The 21,616-nt window shown below is 37.2% G+C and overlaps 1 protein-coding gene across 1 annotated transcript in view; it reads left to right on the top strand.

Annotated features, from left to right (window-relative positions):
- LOC140242811 (moesin-like) overlaps positions 1 to 17,553 on the top strand; it is a 56,246-nt gene extending 38,693 nt beyond the window's left edge. The window contains exons 12-15 of the mRNA XM_072322566.1: positions 7,255 to 7,508; positions 9,115 to 9,336; positions 11,631 to 11,841; positions 13,603 to 17,553. Of these exons, the coding sequence (XP_072178667.1) occupies positions 7,255 to 7,508; positions 9,115 to 9,336; positions 11,631 to 11,795 (641 nt within the window). The 3' untranslated portion in view covers positions 11,796 to 11,841; positions 13,603 to 17,553. The remainder of the gene's footprint in view (positions 1 to 7,254; positions 7,509 to 9,114; positions 9,337 to 11,630; positions 11,842 to 13,602) is intronic.
- Positions 17,554 to 21,616: the final 4,063 nt, after the last annotated feature.

The following is a 21,616-nucleotide window of genomic DNA, read 5'->3' as shown; positions in this document are numbered from 1 at the left end:
GCGCCGCCCGTTGCTAGGAGACGGATTATTTTTGAATAACTTTAGTTAGGAATAACAAATTACCATAAAAATGGTATCATTTTGAAGAGAATTAAATTTCCTACAAGCTGATACCCCATTTGATGGGATAAATAGATGTTGTCATGAAATATTAAGGAAGGAATTATGTTTTTTACCATTTTTCTAAAAAGATACGGAATTTGGTTATAATGTTCTTTTCCATACATTTAATATGCATTTACAAATAACATTTGAATTTTCCTATAATTATCCCCCAAACATAGCTATTATCATGTGAAAACGGCTTTCCAATACATCAATTCCTTTAAAAGTTACACGACATTAAAGGGGATATGGTTCAATAGGTTTTACAGCAATATTTAAGGGTTATAATGTCTCCGCGCGCAATTGCGTAGGTTCTTTATGTGGGGTTTGTTGTAGATCACTGCTATCTATTGATCAAATCTCATCGAAATCGGCGAAGAAAGAAAGAAAAATTACACTTTCTATTCCTTATATGAAATAAAAATGTTTTTTTTTTTTCTATTCTGTGTTACCAAACTCAATCCATTCAGCTTCCCATATGAACAGTTTCTTGTCTTTTTGGATTCCCTCCAAGAACGTGAAATTAATCACAACTTATCTGATATTAAAAAGTTAAAGAAAAAAAATTTACGTGACAGTTTCCTCTTATTGGAAGATTAAAGTGAAAAAAAGAAGAATTGTATGCTAAAAGCGCTAAGAAATAAAGAACTTGTTAAATGGCCTTTCAGAGTTTAAAATGAAACATGGCTATCTTATTTTTTCATAACAAAATGAAGGGAAGTATCTGTGTAGTTCATGTCGGCCCATACTGGGTTACATCAAAAATTCTTCAGAAATGGTCCCCGTGCACCCCCCCCCCCAAAAAAAAAAAATCTACGATAGGTCAAAGGTCAAAGATCAAGTGAAATACATGCTCTCCTATTCATCCAATTAAACCTAGGTCAAGGAAGGTGACCATTCAACACATATGTGACAAACATGCCATTATAATATTTTGCCAATTTTGTGAAAATGTAATCACACATTGTCCACATGATTGTACTATAGACCTATTAGGAGAATCATGCATTATGGCGGAGGCATACCAGTCGTCATAGCGACATTTCTAGTTTGATATTACAACGAAGATTACGACTATTATTAGCAGTTGGTAATTAAGTGGTGTACGAAGACTAACTCAAACAATACATCATTATTTGAGTGGCTATAATGTACAATTGATAAAAACCCAATAAATCTGTTTTTTCAGGTTATACAGTGCGTATCAAAAAAAGGTAATCCAACTTTGGCGGGCTACTACTTTACAATTGTCAGCTATGGAGAGCTCAATATTTTAATTCTAATGATATCACAAACCATCGAAAGCTATGCTGCCGGCTGAAAGCAATAACAAATTTACTTCTTGTATGTTATAGAAAGAATGGCCACGCGAAAGTAACAAGATTAATGCTCTGTTACTGGGAATTTGAAAACAATAATGACATTGTTTCCATTCCTGTTGTGTCGTTGGTTGTTGGCGTGTTTCCTTTCAAAGAGTGAAAGTAGTAGTAGGTCAATAGATGTCGGCGTTAAAGCTTGTACAGTATAACAATATTGGTCACAGTTTATTATTCCGAAGGTTCATTTTTTTCCCCAAAGGTTCGTTATTCCGGAGGTTCGTCATGATATAGATAAACGGGCCCAAATTTGTTATTGCTGAAAGCAGTAACAAATTTACTTCTTGTATATTATAGAAAGAAAGGCCACGCGAAAGCAACAAGATTAAATGCCCTGTTACTGGGAATTTGAAAACGATAATGACATTGTTTCCATTCAAAATTCAAAATGGTCACCTTCCTTGACCTAGGTCTATAATTGGATGAATAGGAGAGCATGTATTTGGGGATTTGAGGACTTTAACTTGACTTTGGCCCTTTCATAAGTTTATGCATTAAGTAATTTTCAAGGTATGGAGAAAAAGTGCAATTTTTGTATTGAGTAGAAAATTGTTACCATTTTCATCTGGCCTTTGACCCTAAAATTCATAAGAGAATCACTGTCAGGCAGAACATGCATAAATATGTACTAAGTTTCAAGATACCATGAGCCACTTCCGAGACATGGAGGAAGAAGCAAGTTCAGCACTTTCTCTTGATCTTTGATCTTTGACCTTCTTGGCAAAAAAAAAGAAATTGCCAGAGAATCTCTATTTTGGGTTATACATGCATACACCAAGTTAAAAAAAAAAAGTCCTGCTGGCATTGCATAAATATGAGGGAAATAGTAAAATTTTGAAGTGTTGCCCTTGACCTTTGACCCCATGAACCCCAAATTCCCTAGATAATCACTTCCAGTCAGTACATGCATAATATATACTATGTTCCATGAAGATACCTTGAACAATATCCAAGATACAGAGAAAAAAAGTAAAATTTTAACATTTTCACTTGACCTTTTCACATTTGACCTTAACCTTATGACCCCAAACTGTTATCAGTGAATTTTAATTGGGTAATACCTGTATACACTAAGTTTCAAGAAACTTTAGGCATTGCAGAGATATGAGGGAAATAGTGAAATTTTAAGCATTTGACCTCGACCTTTTGACTTTTGACCTTGAGCATGTGCACCCAAAAGTTGATAGGCAGAATTTCACCCCCAATACACATACATGCCAAATTTCAGGGTTGTTTTTTTTTTGTTACGCTGTCCACAAAATTCATTACGGACGGAGAGAAGGACGGACGGAAGGACGGACAACCCGAAAACATAATGCCTCCGGCACCACTTCTTGGCGGAGGCATACAAAAGAATCTAGATTACATAGGTGAAGTAATCTTTGAAGATATGTAAATATTGATATGTACGGTATTGAAACTGTCGTGTTGATTATCCTTATGGTACGTTACCACTCTCGTGGAATTCACTAAGTTGGGTTCACTTTCTCGATTCGCCCGAAATCGTGGTCTAACTCGGGGACTAATCGTGGTCTTACTCGGGGACTAATCGTGCTGATCATCAGATAATCAAATCTTGATGTCAGTCAAAGACATTGTGTTGATCGTAGTAATTTTTCGAACAGTCCAATAATTCTTCTACGATCAACACGATTACCACCATAGACCTCAAGATGTGATAAGCCATGATAAGATCACTACGGTCACTCGTAGACTAAGAATCGATTTGTGGTAGATAGTATACATGTATTAGCATATTGAGACTCGCGACAATGGCAACCTAGTGAAAGTGTTTAACGTGCATTGTCAATAATCTTTTTGGTTATCGATCATGCACATTTATAGTTACTCTATCTAAAAAGGACCGGCGGACGAGTAGGGCATGGATATCTGAAAACATTGGATGGTGTATTTAATTCATGCATGAGTTGTTATTCCAGCGGAACTTACATGCGCTCTATAAAGTGGATTGCACGTCAGATGCGCCTATAGCAGATACACTTCGAATCATTTTAGCAAATTTATCTAATTATGATAGATGTCTGATTTCTGTGGAAAACATGAAAATATTGTATTCATTGTGGTTAAACATTTACACTCTGAATATGTCTAATGTTTAACAAATTAGTCATACACACACAACACAAAAGTATACAAACCTGCATAAATATAAACGTGATATATATATTTATTTATATATTGATATAGATATATTATATATACATAGTTATAGTATATACATGCACACATACATACATACACGCATGCATGGTTATATGTTCCCTCAGACATTTCCCTCATGTTTTACAGATCCATGCATTAAGGTCTACTTAACCATAACATTTTTTTTTTCTCTCTCTCATTTTTGTATAATATTGATTATTAGTCACTCTTAACGGATTTAACAACCAAGTTTACGTTGTATTGCATTTAAATCAACCCATGTAATAAAGTTAAGTGCATGAAATCATTTTTTATAAAAAAAACCCCACAGAATTTGAAAGCGACTGGATTTGACTTGCAACTATTCGTTTTTATCAATGCCATTCCTTGGTATTTGTAATCTATCTATTAGTTTCTTGGCAATAATAAACGTATGAGCAATATGTTTAAAAACCATAAGGCGAACCACCAAAGAATGAGAACACGTATGTGCGATCTTATCTTAAAAAAATTAATTGATTTCATGCTGGAGCATGGTGAGAAATATTTCGCTTGTGCGGTATACATGTAACTCTTATTTCGACATCTAAATAAAGCATTCAAGTTTGATGTTCCATGAATGCATTAATGGCGTATTGAATGAATTCACGAAATTCACGACTGAGCTCATTTCCCCTGCATGAATGCCTGTGTGTGATACTGGAGGTGTGAGTATGTATGTGAAGATGATCAGAAGAATGAGAGTTGATGAAGAGAAGTTTGATTAATATCGATATGTTGGAAACCCCTATCCAGGTAAGCCCGTTTCGGCCGTCATGAAATTACACCTCTCGTAAGGCCTTCATTCTATTTGATGAAAAAAGACGTAAACTAAAAGTGAAGCTGAGTAGATCAAAGGTGATAGCGAATAAAAAATTTAACTTGCTTTCATATTCCACAAGATTTAATGATATTTAATCAATAATTTGGATGTAAGAAGTGATAGGGTCTCATACTTCCAATGATTATTATAGTATTACACGCGTTACGCAAGTGCGGCCGTCGACATTACCCGTAAATTTCTGTATAACCGTATTGAACCTTTTCCCTTTAATGTCGTGTAACTTTTAAAGGAATTGGTGTATTGAATAGCCGCTTTCACATAGTAATACTTGAAGTGTTTGCTTGCAAAAACCGATAAGTCCATTTTTGAAGATTTTGAAGTACGGTCTCTGTCATAAAGTACAAAATAATACCTTTTAAGCGATATATTGGTCACTACATATAAAGGTACATTTTTTAAGTTATGGTCAAAAGAATCAAAAATTTTCTTATTATTCTCTTTATTTTTCTCGAACTTTAATCGCAAATATCTCCATTTGGCAAATATGGACTTATCGGTTTTTGCAAACAAACTCTTCACTTATTTATGGGGTTTAACTTAATGAAAATTCCGATGTTATTTGCAAACAGAAATTAAATGTATGGAAAAAACATTACTGAAATCTGAATTTCTTGGGAAAAATGTTTTTTAAAAAATCCTTCCTTAGTATTTCATAACAACAACTATTTATTACATAAAACGGGGTATTAACTTGTAGGAAATCTAATTCTCTTTAATATGATACCATTTTTATGGTAATTTGATATTCTTAACTAAAGTTATGCAAAAATAATCCGTATCCTAGCAACGGGTGGCGGCCATCTTAGAAGTATGCAAATTAGACGCACGCGCAACCCTTTTTTCCGCTGGCGACAAGCAGATTCGCAAAATACAGGTTCTGACGATCTTCGAACACATCGTAGATTTTTTTTGGGGGGGGGGGGGGTGCACGGGGACCATTTCTGAAGAATAGTAACCCAGTATGGGCCGACATGAACTACACAGATACTTCCCTTCATTTTGTTATGAAAAAATAAGATAGCCATGTTTCATTTTAAACTCTGAAAGGCCATTTAACAAGTTCTTTATTTCTTAGGGCTTTTAGCATAAGATTCTTCTTTTTTTTCACTTTAATCTTCCAATAAGAGGAAACTGTCACGTCAATTTTTTTTTTCTTTAACTTTTTAATATCAGATAAGTTGTGATTTTGGAGGGAATCCAAAAAGACAAGAAACTGTTCATATGGGAAGCTGAATGGATTGAGTTTGGTAACACAGAATAGAAAAAAAAAACATTTTTATTTCATATAAGGAATAGGAAGTGTAATTTTTCTTTCTTTCTTCGCCGATTTCGATGAGATTTGATCAATAGATAGCAGTGATCTACAACAAACCCCACATACAGAACCTACGCAATTGCGCGCGGAGACATTATAACCCTTGAATATTGCTGTAAAACCTATTGAACCTTATCCCCTTTAATGTCGTGTAACTTTTAAAGGAATTGGTGTATTGGAAAGCCGTTTTCACATGATAATAGCTATGTTTGGGGGATAATTTTAGGAAATTTCAAATGTTATTTGTAAATGCATATTAGATGTATGGAAAAGAACATTATAACCAAATTCCGTATCTTTTTAGAAAAATGCTAAAAAAACATAATTCCTTCCTTAATATTTCATGACAACAACTATTTATCCCATCAAATGGGGTATCAGCTTGTAGGAAATTTAATTCTCTTCAAAATGATACCATTTTTATAGTAATTTGTTATTCCTAACTAAAGTTATTCAAAAATAATCCGTCTCCTAGCAACGGGCGGCGGCCATCTTAGAAATATGCAAATAAGACGCGCGCGCAACCTTTTTTTCCGCTGGCGACAACCGGATTCGGAAAATACAGGTTCTGACGATCTTCGAACATATCGTAGAATTTTGTTTTAGGGGGGTGCACGGGGACCCTTTCTGGCTGCTAGACTAATGGGGTCCAGTTTGATGTGAGGCAAGACCACATTACCAGGTTATGCACCCTGCTCTTATCGATGAATGAATGAAGAGGATCTTTTACGTGCATGAGTTGTGACTCTCTCACACAATTAATGTCCTGTCCAAGGGACAGTGTGTTCTGCCTCTTACTAGAGGGGAAAGTATGATTACACACAACATTGCTCAGCTAGACTCAGAAATCAAACCTGGGTCCTTGCAGCTGGAGGCAGACGCGCTACCAACTAAGCCAAATCACCGATATGGACCCGACAACTTTTTTGATAGTGGAATGCCATTAATTCTACAAGCCTCTCTATTTTATGGTGGAAGATGTCATGCTCATGGACCATTTCTGTGATACTGTCAAGTTTTTGATGTGATTTAGACCCTTTGTATATATGAAAGTGGATGGATTTTCATAAATATGTTGCTAGCCTTTCCATGGCTCTTCCATGTCATACATATAGTGGCGTATGAATAATTGATTGATTTTTCACTTGGCCGGGGGGTGTTTCATAAAGCTTTTCTTCAAAGTTACAAGCGACTTTTAGAACGACTGGTGATCGACTGTTCTTGTGCTGAATTATGGAAATTCTGATAAGTATAGCACGTCAGAACTGATCACCAGCCATTCGTAAGTCGTTTGTAATTTTAAGAACCACTTTATTAACTTGGCCTGGTATGATACGAGCCTGTGCTGCTTCAGAGTGGACTGACTCCTCATCTCATGCACTCTTTCCATTTTGCACGCTGTCTCACTAAAGAATTGAAGAAGAAGGAGGAGGAGGCTAATGCCCTCAACGACGCTTACCGCACCAGCATGATGGAGAGCCAGGAGACGGAGCGCAGGCTGGCCGCACTGCAGTTGGAGATCGACCAGACGAAGACGGAGGCAGAGATGTCCGCCCAAGACAAGATGGAGATGGAGCAGAAGCTGAGGCAGATGGCGGAGCAGGAGCAGCTCCTCGCTCAGAGACAGGAGGAGGCTCTGCGAAATCAGGAGGAACTGCAGGAGAAGGTGAGGAGAGCGCCCTCTGTCATGAGTATTGTCAGCATGGTGTGTGTGTGTGTGTGTGTGTGGAGCAGAGCCATGTACGTAAAGTACGTACATACGTTTGTGAAGCACGTATAAAGTATGTTCTGAATGTGGGCAGAAATAAGTGTGTTTTGTGTTAAGTGGATGAGTGTGCGGGTGTAGGTGAGAATGTGTGTGTGGGTGAGAGGGTGTGTGTCTGTCTCGGGTAAGGATGTGGATGTGGTGTAGAGGGCGGGGAGGGAGTTGGAGATGAGAGGGACTGTTCCTTTTTTTGGGGGGGGGGGAGGGTAAGGTTTGGGCGGTTGAGAGGTTGGGTATGGTGGGAAGGTGGAAACGAGGGTGGTTTTTCCTTTTGTTGCTGTTCTTTTAATATAATAGAAATTCCATTTTCTGTTCTTCTTTTTAGTGCTTGGCTAAAGTGTCTACAATTGCATATGTATTTTTTTAGTTAAAAAGAAATTGACCGGATAATTCATCCTATTTTCTTTCTTCTTCTTGATTTCTGCCTTAAAATGAATTGAATGATTATCCTTGTTTTCATTGAATATGTTTCATACATGCATGAACATTCATGACAAATGTTATGTATAAGATATGTATTTTTTTGAAACTGTTATATTTTCAAAGGAAATGGAATTAATAAAAAGATCACTGAAAACAAAACAAAAAAAAAGTAAAGAGAGTCTGGACAGCTACTAAATTGGAAGCCATGTCAAAAGTTAGAAAGTGCCTAGGAAAGACAGAATTGGTATTCTGAAATTTCTTCCTAGGAACTTGGGCCATTCTTATCCCCTCTCATGTCCTTTCTTAGGCCAATACGAAATGCCGCATCATAAGGAATCAACCAATGACAATCGCATAATATGATGTAGGGTTAAATACATGTGTGCGTGGCGTGTCCCCTTTCTCATGCCCATTTCGCGAATCAAAGTACATGTTGCGCGCAGTGAATGACAAGTGCCTATCACAATGTTTTGCAGCTTGCTATCTTAACATACTTCGGACAGGGGTGGAGCTTTCCTAAATATTTTCCTTAAATTCTTTCCTGGGCGCATTCTAGAATACCAACTTCTTAATAAGTCAGAAATTTGCATATCTCATCCTCATTTGCATATCTTCCTAAGTTTCTTCCTGAGTTTAGGAAAAAAGTTAGGAAGATACTTGGGAAGAAACTTATGAAGATTTTCAGAATACCACTTCGGAAAAAACCCTGACTCGGGAAGAAATTTCTTCATAGGAAGGATTTCAGAATACCACCCTTGATGCATATGTGTAGGTCAGTTGTATCACAAAACATCCTACCATATAAAAATGTTGCAATAAAGCGTAAAATATAAGGAGATATCACTATTTTTCTCACTAAACCGTAACTGTTGACGGTTTAGTCTAGAAACAATTCTATTATGACTTTTGTTCACATTTTGTATATTCAACAATACTTAACATTGATTGTAATGAATAAAATTGTTACACAAGAACGTTCTATCCCTAACTCACATATTAGAACTATTTTGAAGCATTATTGCTGGGTTTTTGTTTCATCAGCAAATGGTAAATAATGCCTTTAATATCTCTTCCATTTAAACAGTTGAAAGAGACCCAAGAGGAGCATGAGAAGTTAAAGGAAGAATATCACGAGGCCCAGCTGGCTGCTGCTGCTGCTGTCATGCCAGCCACCAATGAAGCAGTGGAAGATGATGATGCGCAAGATGCCGAGCAGGAGCTCTCTGAGGTGCCCGATGTACGGGACCGTGACGAGGAAGATAAGACCCAGTACCTAGTCCAGAAGAATCTCATGAAAGAAGTTGATGTAAGTACTGTTTTTGCTGTTGTTGTTTTCCTTTTTTATTTGTTTTTTGCTGTTTGTTTTTTTTTCTTGCTGTGACTTCTGATTGGGCACAATTTGGTGTGAACTTGCTTTCTGTACCTCCGTAGTGGTAGCCAAAATTTGATGAACTACGTGTTGAAACCTGTGGAACATGTTTGTATGCTCAAGGTAACGAGTCAAACTTTCTAGGTCCACACCAGCGGTACCCAGCAGTATTTCATATCAGGGTTGTGCAGCCATTAGGGATTTTGATTTGCATGATAAGGCAAAAGGTGTAAGGCGTTACTTCAGGAATATTGCTATTATACAGGTTAAAAATAAGCTGTGTTATATTTGGCTAAGGTCTGAGTTTCTTGTTTGTTGTGTGACTTTTGCTTGCTTGTGCAGTCTGACCTCGATTATCCGGCCATCTTGTATCTGGATGTGTAAAGACACACACACACACAAAAAAAAAAAACCCTCATTTCAAACTCCATTAGAACTCCTACAAAACTCACACAATGTACCTTCAACATTCCCATCAGAATTAACATACAACGTACACTCACACTAAATTATCATCGTAACAGTCAGCCAACATTATCAGAAATTCAGATATTCACAAATAGAACAACAACAACAACAAAATCATTGTACATGCGTATGGACGGAGCTAATAGAGAGATTAGAGATGTAGGCAAGATAGATCATGGTCCTTTCCAGCCAGCATTGCCATCACCTTCTGATCTCCCCGGCCTTCGATGACTGAGATCTTATCGAGTTAATGCCCAAAATAGCCATCACAAAACCATGCACAACATTGACCTGTTAAGGACGAGTCCCCGAGTATGCTCGGGTAGGTGTCTATGGGAAGTGTGTGTTGTAGCAAAATCAGTCCGTCCTCAATGGGTTAACACAAACACATTCACAAAATGTACACACACAAATCAACATACACAACTGTACCCAGTGCATGCTGTATTCTCGTTGTTAGACCATCCATTGCTAGCAGCTAGCATGTGATTGCGCAATTTCTGAGTCTTATCTTTACAATGGACTGAACATGGATAAAGTATAGTATAAAGGACACCATCAGAGACTTTCAGCCCTACAAAAAGGCATCTACAAGCTGCATCAAACCATATCTGACAGTCCATTGTAAAAAAAAAAAGTGTGCTTTCTTAAATCTGATTCATATGTGCAGTTAATTGGTCGTTGTGTCACTTACATGTTATTTAGTTTCAAACAAGACGAGGCATCACTGGAGTGCTTTTGGTGACAATCAAAGTTGACCCATTGAGGACGAGTCCCGAGTATACTCGGGCAGGGGGTCTGTGGGAAATGGGTGTTGTAGCAAAATTAGTCCGTCCTCAGCGGGTTAAAAAGTTTGATTAGCGAGTCCCTCTGTGTCCTTGTCAAGTGTAACAGTGCCCTCTATCTTGTAGCCAATGGTGTGTGTGTGTGTGTGTGTATGCTGAGTGTGGTATCCGCCAGATGGCTTGAGTAGAGTGAGATTAAAAGCTAGTTGGTGACTAATGGTCAAGGTCCAAAGTCAAACACCAAAACTGCATGTTTAGATACTGCACTTCCTAAATGGCTCAATATAATGGCTCAATGTGATTGCATCAAATCTGTGAACATTGGGTCAAGCTCAACCAGAAAATTCACCTGTCAGGTGCTCTGTAAGAGTGTTTGCAAGGCGACTATCAAGTTTGGATACAAAACTGTGTGTGGGAATAACCTGAGTCATATCAGGTATAAATAGATTGTTTTTTTACGATTTGGTACCTGAATAGATGTGATGTATTTAAGCGACATTGCATGAAAATACCATGGTTGACATGTTGTATAGTCAGCTGACATGTTGATGCCACCAGGGATCCATTTCATAAAACTTGTCAATACCAAATTACTACGTATATACTCTATAAGCTGTTATTTTCGTGGGGGTTTAATTTTCACGAATTTCACGAATCACGGTTTTATTGTGAATTTAGCAACACACAAAAATGTCGCCATGCGCTCGGTTAATAATGCATTAATGATAGGGTTGGTTTCAATTCGCCAAAATAACAGCTTATACAGCAGTTGTTATGTGCTACTGAAATCCTTGCATCTGATTGGCTGAGAGCAAATTTTTCAAAGAAATGTGGCAGTTTTTAGTGATAACAAGTTTTATGAAATGGGACCCGGTTGCAGTGCATTTTTTTTTTTTTTTTCTGCGTAAATATTTTCCCTGGTCTCATGGTTGTTTGAATTGTTTGCTTCTACCCTCCATTCTGGATTGATGTCATAAGGCGCTGAGGAAAGAGCTAGAAACTTTCAAAGATGCCACTAAGAACACTCAGAATGACATCATCCACCAAGGTAACAAGGCGGCTGGACGCGACAAGTACCAGACCCTGAAGCAGATTCGGCAGGGCAACACCAAGCAGCGAATCGATGTGTTTGAGAACTACTAGAAGGAGCTGGGACAACTACTAATGTGTCAGACTCTCATGTGAGCAGGTGAGTGAACTTTGATGAAGTGTCCTTGGATGTAAATGACCTCTTTGAGTGACCCTTGATGTGTGACCCATAATGTGAGTGGCCTTTGGTGTGAGTGACCTTGAATGTGAGTGAACTTTGATGAAGTGTCCTTGGATGTAAATGACCTCTTTGAGTGACCCGTGATGTGTGACCCATAATGTGAGTGGCCTTTGGTGTGAGTGACCTTGAATGTGAGTGAACTTTGATGAAGTGTCCTTGGATGTAAATGACCTCTTTGAGTGACCCTTGATGTGTCACCCATAATGTGAGTGGCCATTGGTGTGAGTGACCTTGAATGTGAGTGACCTTTGATTTGAGTGATCTTTGATGTGAGTGACACTTGATGTGAGTGATCTTTAGTGTGAGAGACCTGTGATGTGAGCACCCTTTTGTGTAAGTGATCTTTATTGTGAGTGAACTTTTATGTGAACAACCTTTGATGAGAGCACCTTTTGACATGAGTGACCTTTGATTTGAGCAACCGTTGATGTGAGTTGACCTTCAATGTGCGTGGCTTTGATTTGAATGACCTCTGATTTGAGTGACACTTGATGTAAGTGACCTTTGATATAAGTGACCTTTGATGTGGGTGATCTTTGATGTGAGAGACTTGTGATGTGAGTGACCTTTGACTTAAATGACATTTGATGATATTAACCTTTGATGTGAGAATGCTTTTATGTGAGTGACCTTTATGTGAGCGACCTTGATTTGAGTGACACTTCATGTGAGTGACCTTTGATGTGAGTGACCTTTGGTGTGGGTGACCTTTGGTGTGAGTGACTTTTGATGTGATTGACCTTAGATCTGAGTGACCTTTGATGAGAGTTGACCTATATGTGAGTTGACCTTTGATTCGAGTTGACCTTTGTTGACCTTTGATTTGAGGAACCTCTGAGGTGAACAACCTTTAAAGGGACTGTACAGTACTGGTTTAGGTAGGAATTCATGTTTTGAACATCCCTAAGTGAGATAATGAAAAGCCTCTTATGAAATATGAAAGAGCATGTAATTTTAAGAAGGATTCAACGTTTATTTGATGAAAATTGGTTTTCAAATGGCTGAGATATCCAAAAAAGTGCTAATAATAAAAGGCGACATGCCACAACTTTATTAGGATCTCTTTGTTTCATCTTGTTTTTGGATATCTCAGCCATTTCAAAACCGATTTTCATCGAATAAACTTTTGATACCCCTTAGAACTGCTACTCTTTGACATCTCATAGAGTGGTTTCTGGATATCTCGCAAAACATTAAAAGCTAAATCTACACCTCGACCAGAACTGTACACACCCTTTAACATGAGTGACCTTTGATTTGAGCGACCTGTGATGCGAGATAACCTTTGGGGAGAGTGACCTTTCATGTTGTGATAACCAAGATTCTAATCCGGACATGTGATCTTGCATGAGCAGTTGGAGCTGTTTCAGACTTTAGCCCTTTTATGAGCAGGAAGGTCATATCTGTTGTGTGGCTGGAAATTTGTTGGACATTGCAGCTGCTTGTAAACTTTGTTGTAAGTGATGTGACCCTCACTTAGTAATTCAGTTGTAAGGCATGTTGCATAGAAATTTGCAAAAAACAGAAATCAAATGTTACAATCGTAGCAGTTATAACCATGTGACTCTGTCTTAAATGAGTGATCAATTGTTCCTCTGTGGAACTTGGCTACCAAAGTCAACATGAAGCAATCCTGTTAATTTTTCTGGATTTTTTCAAATCTTTTCTCTTACTGTGCAGGTAATAACAGATACTGAATGCCTTCACCCATTGATCAGCCTCGCAGAATCAATCCTATTTGGGATGTAACGAGAGCATGAGGAACAGTTGAGAAAGAATCCGACATCCCATGCAGCAGGACTAGAAGGACATATTTTAATAGATATTCACCAATGAGTGTCTGTATGTATGTATATATTTATATATGTCTACTTAAAATCCTACAGGAGCACTTCCATAGGAATTAGGAGTGTATGATTGATGAGTTGAAAATGAAACAATGAAATCACATGATTGATGACACAAAACACTATTGGCGAGAAAAAAAAAATGTTGATAGTTCATAAATTAGCAATGGCTAATATAACAGGAATGCGAATATGTGAGGGTATATATACAGTGCTAATCATTTGCGATTAACTCTTGTAATCAACATTGGCATCCTACTCGTGCGCAGCGTTAAGGTATTGATGGGTAGGTAACCAGTAAGATAAGTCTTGAAATGAAAGAAATAAATGCATAATGCATGTTTTAATTTGAGTATGCACAATCTCAGAGGCCCCCTGTCGACATGAGGTTGTGTTGTTTCATACCCAGCATGTCTAGGGTTTTTTTGGTCAATAGGGGGCGCCGGCTTGTGCTGTTACTGATGCAACTATGCTCTGCACAGCTCTAATCAAACTGTAGATTTTCCATCATGTGACACTTTATTGTTATTATTTTTTCTTTTAAAGGTCCACATCAGGAAAATGTATTTTGATGAAGGCTAACAACTCTGTTGGGGTATTATAACCGCCTTCACTCTTCTTGTTTTTATTCAAAACTTGGTCGGCCAATCACAGTGTCCTTTGCAGGACATCCTTAAGTGGCTTAAGCGGTGCATGAGATGTCTGCATGATATGTATACATGTCAAATTTCATGTAGACTACAACATTTTGGAGAAGCAGTTTGCTCCTCAACAATCCTTGCATAGATTTTGCAAATTCTCTCTAAGCATGCCGACAAACCAGCTGTCGTCTAACCTAAAACGTCACATTCCGCTGCCCTTTACTGCGCCGCCTATATTTTGCGATCATGCACTTAACAGGAAAAGCGGTTGCAGTAGCTTGTTGGTGTCATCTTGTGTAAACTTGTTCAATTCTTTTTTTTTTGTGGTCACTTTCCTTTGTTGTCATTTACTGCATAATCTGTTCAATGTTGCAACTGTTTGAGTATTGACTTTGAGTGCCTTTCAATACATTACAGATTTTGTCAACCAAAAAAAAAAAAGAAAAAAAAAAGAGAAAAAGATAGCAAAAACCTTGTGTAAATGTTCTTGTTAGCCAAGAGTTTTTCGAGGCACAGTACTTATGGGTCCTCTTGTGCTCTATTTCCTTGTCTAGGACAGGAAGAGGGCACTGTGTGTGTGCCATTTTTTCCCAAAGAGTGACAACATTTCTGACATGTCATCTCGATGAAATGTTTCATCTTATTCTATGTACGTTCTGTCTTGCTCATTGAAATAGCTTCATGGCAAAGCCAACCAAGCGTAGGAGGAAAGGGAGGGAAAATTTTGTTTTATACCGGCTAAAAAGTGTAGCACCAACCTTCTGTAGCGACACAGATGCTCGACATACCAATATATCGCACGCAAACTTAGGACCAGTGCCGGAGAACGACCTTTTATGTTCCATTGCTCTCTGTCCCTTCTTCGCATGTACGTAACCTATGTAACTTGTACATATACCAAATTTTTAAGTTGAGCAAAAAGCATTGAATTATTTCTTTGAGGAGAAATTTAGAAAGACAATTCATCCCCAGCAGGGACAAGATCTATTGTGGGGTTTTCCCTTTTTTTCCCCAATATTGGTTTGATACAGTCTAAAGTCCATTGAAGAACCACATTACTCTATGGTGCTGATTTTTAAAGAAGGGCAGATTCATCGAGTTTCATGCTTGTGCTTGTTTTGAGTTTTAATTGAAATCAAGAATTGATGTATTTTGGACCTTAAGACGAAATCTTGTGTGATTGACCAATCTTAAAAAAAAAAAAAAAAATCATGAGGCACGTCATTTGTCAACTGATTTCGTTAGCCACGCGCTAGGCTTCGTTGATATTTTTTTCCAACACAATGTATTCCTGTCAATGGCTTTTGATGTGCATGTGTATTATGTGCAGCGTTGCATACAATTGATTTGGTATTCAGCAAAGCTTTCTGATTTATGCGTAGACATTTTTGTATTTTGTATGACATCTGCTGAGAATGTTATGTTAGGGAAGTTGTTTGTGAAAAAACAACATAATCACAAAGAAACGAATGAATTCATCATTGATTCTTTATTTTGTTTCTTTGTCATGCTCAGTTATTATTTTTGTATGTACTGTGTTTTCATTTCCTCTTTTTTTTTTTCGTGCGGTTTCTCTTTTTTGCAAGAAGAAACAAATACATAGAAATATTTTCATTGATTGCATTGGCTAAGCTGATCTGTATATTTTAGTGCATTTTAAGGGAAAGTAGTAGATTAGAATTCCCAGATTCATGTATGGAAGGTATACAGTTCATTTTGAGATCACATATATTCCACATTGTTTTATTTTTATGTATGTTCATTTATCAACGACAGAAGTTATATCTAGATTATATTGTAGCGTCACAAATCTACCCCATGTATACTGATAGAATTATGTAAATTATTGTTTCTGTTTTTACTTTGTGTAGGCAGTGTACTGCTTTCTAGAGAAGAAAAACTACTGAATCTGTGTCAGAAAAATGTGTTACGTACAGATTTGTTTGGTATTAAGTTGCATTCACTGTAAAAAAAGAAAAAATTGTCCTGATTTCTGGGTGCCGTTTGGTGACATTTGCTTATTTCTAGATTTTGTATGTTCAGCATAAAAGCAAACTCTTTGATATCTACTTAGGGGAATGACTGGTAGATCCTGTGTTTGTTGTCGTTTTTTTTTTTTTTTTTGTCCGAAAGTTTTTGTCTTATTTTCACTTATATTTATCATTATTTTTTCGAAGTTTTATTTTCGAAAATGAAAGAAAGAAATCAAACTAATCACAAGATTTGTATACGTTGTGTGTAGCGTTCACAGAGAACATTCCTGTAATTATGCATCAATAATGGTATCCAGGATTGCTGTATACTACACTGCAGTTGTACAAGAAATTTTGCCATACCACACCTGTGGATGCTATAGTTAGGTGACCACGCTTCTTACGAGCTTCTGGTGAACTGTCATGTGTTGAGACAACATGCAGAGTACTTATATATATATATATTTTTTTTTTCTCTATCATTTTCAGAAAGGAAAGTACTCTCTTTAATGCAAACCAGTACTCACTACTTATCCAGTAGACATCAGTTTTTCATCGGTATTCATGTAACGGTACTACTGTGAAACTTCTGCAGATAATTGTTTTTTTTTTTTTTTTAAAGCTACTTATACTCTTGTAATTTTGAAAGAAAAACACAACAACGAGAAGAGCCAATATGTTTGCATGGGGAACATGCGGCTATGTAAGTCCAAGTGGTTACACTGTGGGTCATTTGAAAATGTCTGGTTCTATATATGCACCAGTCCTATGTTAGCTGCTGTAAGTGTATATGTTATTTTATAGTACATTAAAAATGTCTTGAATAGGATTCCACCCGTATATAGTACCCGATAGTACTCTTAATCAAGCAAGTGAAATTGCTAATGCAAAATATAAAAGAAAGAAAAAAAAAAAAGGAAAACAAGGAGGATTGGTTACAGTACTTGTCACTTGCACTTCCACATTATACCATGAATGGAAAAGTGAAAAAAAAAAATGTATTAAAAACATTAAGTGAATTATAAAAGACTTGGATGTGATGTGGCTGTAATGAGACATATTAATGTAGATTATGCAGAAAGAGAGAGAAAAAAAATAAGTACCAGAGGAACATGTCATGTAATCATGTCAGAATCGCATTGAATAAAAATCACCTTTCGATGATTACGAGCGATGTGTCACTCCCGATCCATTCTTGCTGGTTGATTCTTGGTGATGACTGTGCACCGTATTCTTACAAGTGGAAATTTTCGCGGTCTGGAAATTAGTGCATATTTCACACAACCCTAAACTAGCTCAAAAATAAAAACAACCTTTTTTTTTTTTTTTTTCTTTGCTTGTCACATGTTTTACTCCTTCATATGTATATTAATTCTGAGGACTTAAAAACAAGTGAAATTTATCTTACCAGGCCAATCAAAAATTACTCCTGCGAAAATGTCCACTATTACTATGTCTTTGATTGAGATTGCATTTAACCCTATTCTAACTGGGCTATTTGAGACCAAGTTTTTACTGGGGGGGGGGGGGGGGGTCGATTTGACCCCCCCCCCCCCCCTTCAGATCTCGGCCGCCGATCGTGCGTTCGTCGCAAAATTTTGCCTGAATATCGAGCCGGATATCAACTACAAGATTACATGGTCATTCAATAGAAAAATGTTGATTTCATAAATTAATTATGCAAATTAACGCATGAAATCATATTTTCACCTATAACTCCATCAAAAAGACTGAAGGATTATCAAATTTTTGTGTCAGAGTTCCTCAAGACACATCAAACAATCTTCTTGTAAAAAAATAGCACAATCAAAATCATTTTCTTATGTTTTTTATTGCTTTGTTAATTTCTTATGTATTTTATTGTTTTTTCGATCTTTTGTTTTCTAGTGTTTTGTTTCCAAAATTTGTTGGAGGCACCTTTTAAAGCTTATCTACATTAGAATTGATTTATTTCAATGGTTAAAAGTTGAAATAATCTAATTTATATCAATTAAACAAGAAAACACAGTTTGCATTGGATTTGCACACGAAATCATGAATTTGAGCGGTTTTTGGGTTGACATGCATATGCAAAACATTGCATAACTTCAGAACGGTGTACCCGGACGTCGCAAATTTGGTCTCAAAATATGCGGGAGACTCGAATGAAAAAAGTCATGAAACGACGCGGCAAAATCTTTGCGCGTCGCGGAATCGTGGTGCGAAACGTCGGGGGGGGGGGGGGGGTCAATTTGACCCCCCCCCCCCCCGTTAGAATAGGGTTAAGTGGTTTTACATTCAATATATATTTAATTATGTATGTATAAATACATGTATATGTGATGTATACATGTACTTATTTCACATCTCTCTCTCTCCCTTTTCAGAAAATGTCAGGCTTTCAGCGCTGATTTTACTTTTTGTAAGTATATAATTACAAAAACTGCAATAATGATAATAATAACAACAACAACAATGTGTGTGTGTGTGTGTGTGTGTGTAGAATTTTGAACAGTAACTAGACTCGAAACTTGTCAAGATCCGATATATTCGGAAATAAATGTTTTGAATCCTGATCCCAATACACATGACCCGATCGGTTTTATCTGTGATAAGGGGCGAATGGCTATGTGATTTTAAGATTCTCATCCAGAAAAGGGAATCTAACCTGTCATCTTTGGTACGTGTACCGAATTTAGAATTTGATAGGGCATATATACTATGAAATAAACAAAATAAAAATGTTGTACCTTTGAACATCATTTGCATATCCAAGGTGTCGTCTGAGGAAAAAGTTATGAAATGATTCTCTTGACATGATTTATATGTGTGCAAAATATGGGGGCAATACGCCACGTGTTCACCAAGATACAGGACGAGATATGTTTTACCCTGGACCCTACCTTGCATATTAGATAAAAGAAGTACATGTATAAACAACAAAAGCGGAGACACGCTTTCTTGACCATATAATAACCCATGAGCAGAGCATCAAGTATTATCCTCGTATCAGGGCAATTGTCCCCCGAGGACAATTACCTCCGCTAAATGCTGGTTAGTGATAAGGTTAGAGTATAAGATCAGGGTTAGGGTTAGGTTTTAGGCTTAGAGGGTTAGAGTTTAGGTTAAGGTAGGATTAGGTTCAGGATTAGGATTAGGGTTTGGGTCAGGGGAAGGGTCTGGAGTAGTTGTCCAAGGGGTAACTACCCTAGAACCATTATCCAGTAAGATGAAAATGATGATGCAGATCCTTGAAAGTACACGTGGCTATATATGCAGACATTTGATTTTGCTAGTGACCGGTCAGAAGTAAAATACAACATGTATAATGACCGGTCATTAGCACTTTCACGTCGCGATGGTGACTGGGCGAGATTTTGTCGTTTAATTTACTTGCGAAAATGGCTTCCGTCAAGATTCACACGTAAAGGATATGTTTCATCATTTGATAAAACAAATAATGCACTTTTTTTTTTTCAGACATTTAGTAAACTCACCCACACTCAGTACACTGTACCTTCAAAACAGTCCAAACGCTCTCGGCTGTCTCCTCGGGTGTGTTAGACTATTCCAAAGGTATCTTGGGTGGGTATTTTTATTTTATTTATTTATTTATTTTTTTACTAATGTCCTCATCACTGATGTGCATTATTTGTTTACTAAAATGTAACACACACACACACACACACACGCGCGCGCACACGTATACAGACATAAATGTAATAATAGAGGCAACATTGTCATATTAAGAAGACAATGGTAAAGATTCGGTGGTTCAGAAATGAAACTCTTTTATTTAGAAAAGTAATGCCTGACTATACACGGACATACAAAAAACCTTTGATAATAGAGTACATTGTCCTTTAGTACAGGCTTCAGTGAAGACATTGAGATGTGTGTCTGTGCGCGTGTTTTTCTTTTTCTTTTTCGTTTCATAAACTTGCACAAGGTGTTCCAATTTAGTAAAACGCACGCTTCGACAATGGAAGGTCAAAATGAAGAAGCACGGTACATGGATAGGGAAACACGACGGAAAATAACGTTTTGAAAATTTAAGTTCGATCAGAATGATAAAACGAAAGCACACTGCATCAACTTAACAGCAGACAGACTACACACTATGCTATCACAATATATAGGTGCACTACTGTATGTGTCTTTTCAATACTGCACCATATTGTATCCAGTGTGAACACTTTGAAATCAAGAAAACATTCAAAGGTTATATAGAATGTATCGTATAAATTAACCATTCTACATCATCTGAATTCCCCATCGAGGGCATCCCTCCAGGCAGAAAATCTTCACAAATCGTTTTTTAGCTCACAGTGACATAGGACAGGGTTTATGAACTATTTCTTGTAGATCTCATGCGGAGAAGGTACAATATTGACTAGAATGTATTCCTACAGTTTTTCGCAAAGTACGTTCATTGAAGAGAGGTTGCAAATCCAACTCTACTTACATAGGTTGCAGCCCTTCATCACATGCTACTAGGCCGTCTGCCATCTGCCATACAACAAAACAGCAGGTGTGACAACATAAAGACAAAACTGCACCATGGTTGCGAAATTAGATATCAAAACATATCATAAACAAATACACAAACAAACAAACAAACAGAGACCCACGAACAAACAAACGAGCTACCAAAACTTCCGTTATAACTCATCTTAAAGGGGAAGAGCAGAATTTGTTTACTCGACAACACTCACAATTTGTTATTTAAAGCAATGTGACATCCGACATGCGTTCTCGACCAGAAGCATCTTCCCTTTGCTTGACATCATCGCAGATTATACATCGTAACTATATAAAGCTATAACCTGTAATGACTGATGTAACTTTATGAAATGATGGATGGTGGAAAATATTACCCTATAGGAGATCCACCATGTGCTCCATTAAAGTACAACTGGAGCAAACAAAGAACAACAAAATGAGATAAAAACGGCATAAAGAAAAGGTTAATACACTAATCATGCACTGATATTTCTTCCCAATTATCTGTATTGAGTGCCATCGTAATCACGTTGTGTTTTGTATAATGAATTAACTAATGTGCCGATAGCTGACTAGAGCGCGTGAATTACCTGTAAATATTTTACATATAGGGTATATCACAACGATCAATTTGCAAGGGCGCCACCATATGCGACGTTTACGTGTCATTCATAGAACTTTGTATCTATATACGTATTTCCTCATGAAGTATTCCGTCGTTAACCCACTCATGCCAATGCCTAGCAACAAA

Source organism: Diadema setosum, chromosome 19 (assembly GCF_964275005.1).
Source record: "Diadema setosum chromosome 19, eeDiaSeto1, whole genome shotgun sequence".
Classification (NCBI taxonomy): Eukaryota; Metazoa; Echinodermata; class Echinoidea; order Diadematoida; family Diadematidae; genus Diadema; species Diadema setosum.
This window is presented reverse-complemented; position numbering and strand designations above follow the sequence as displayed.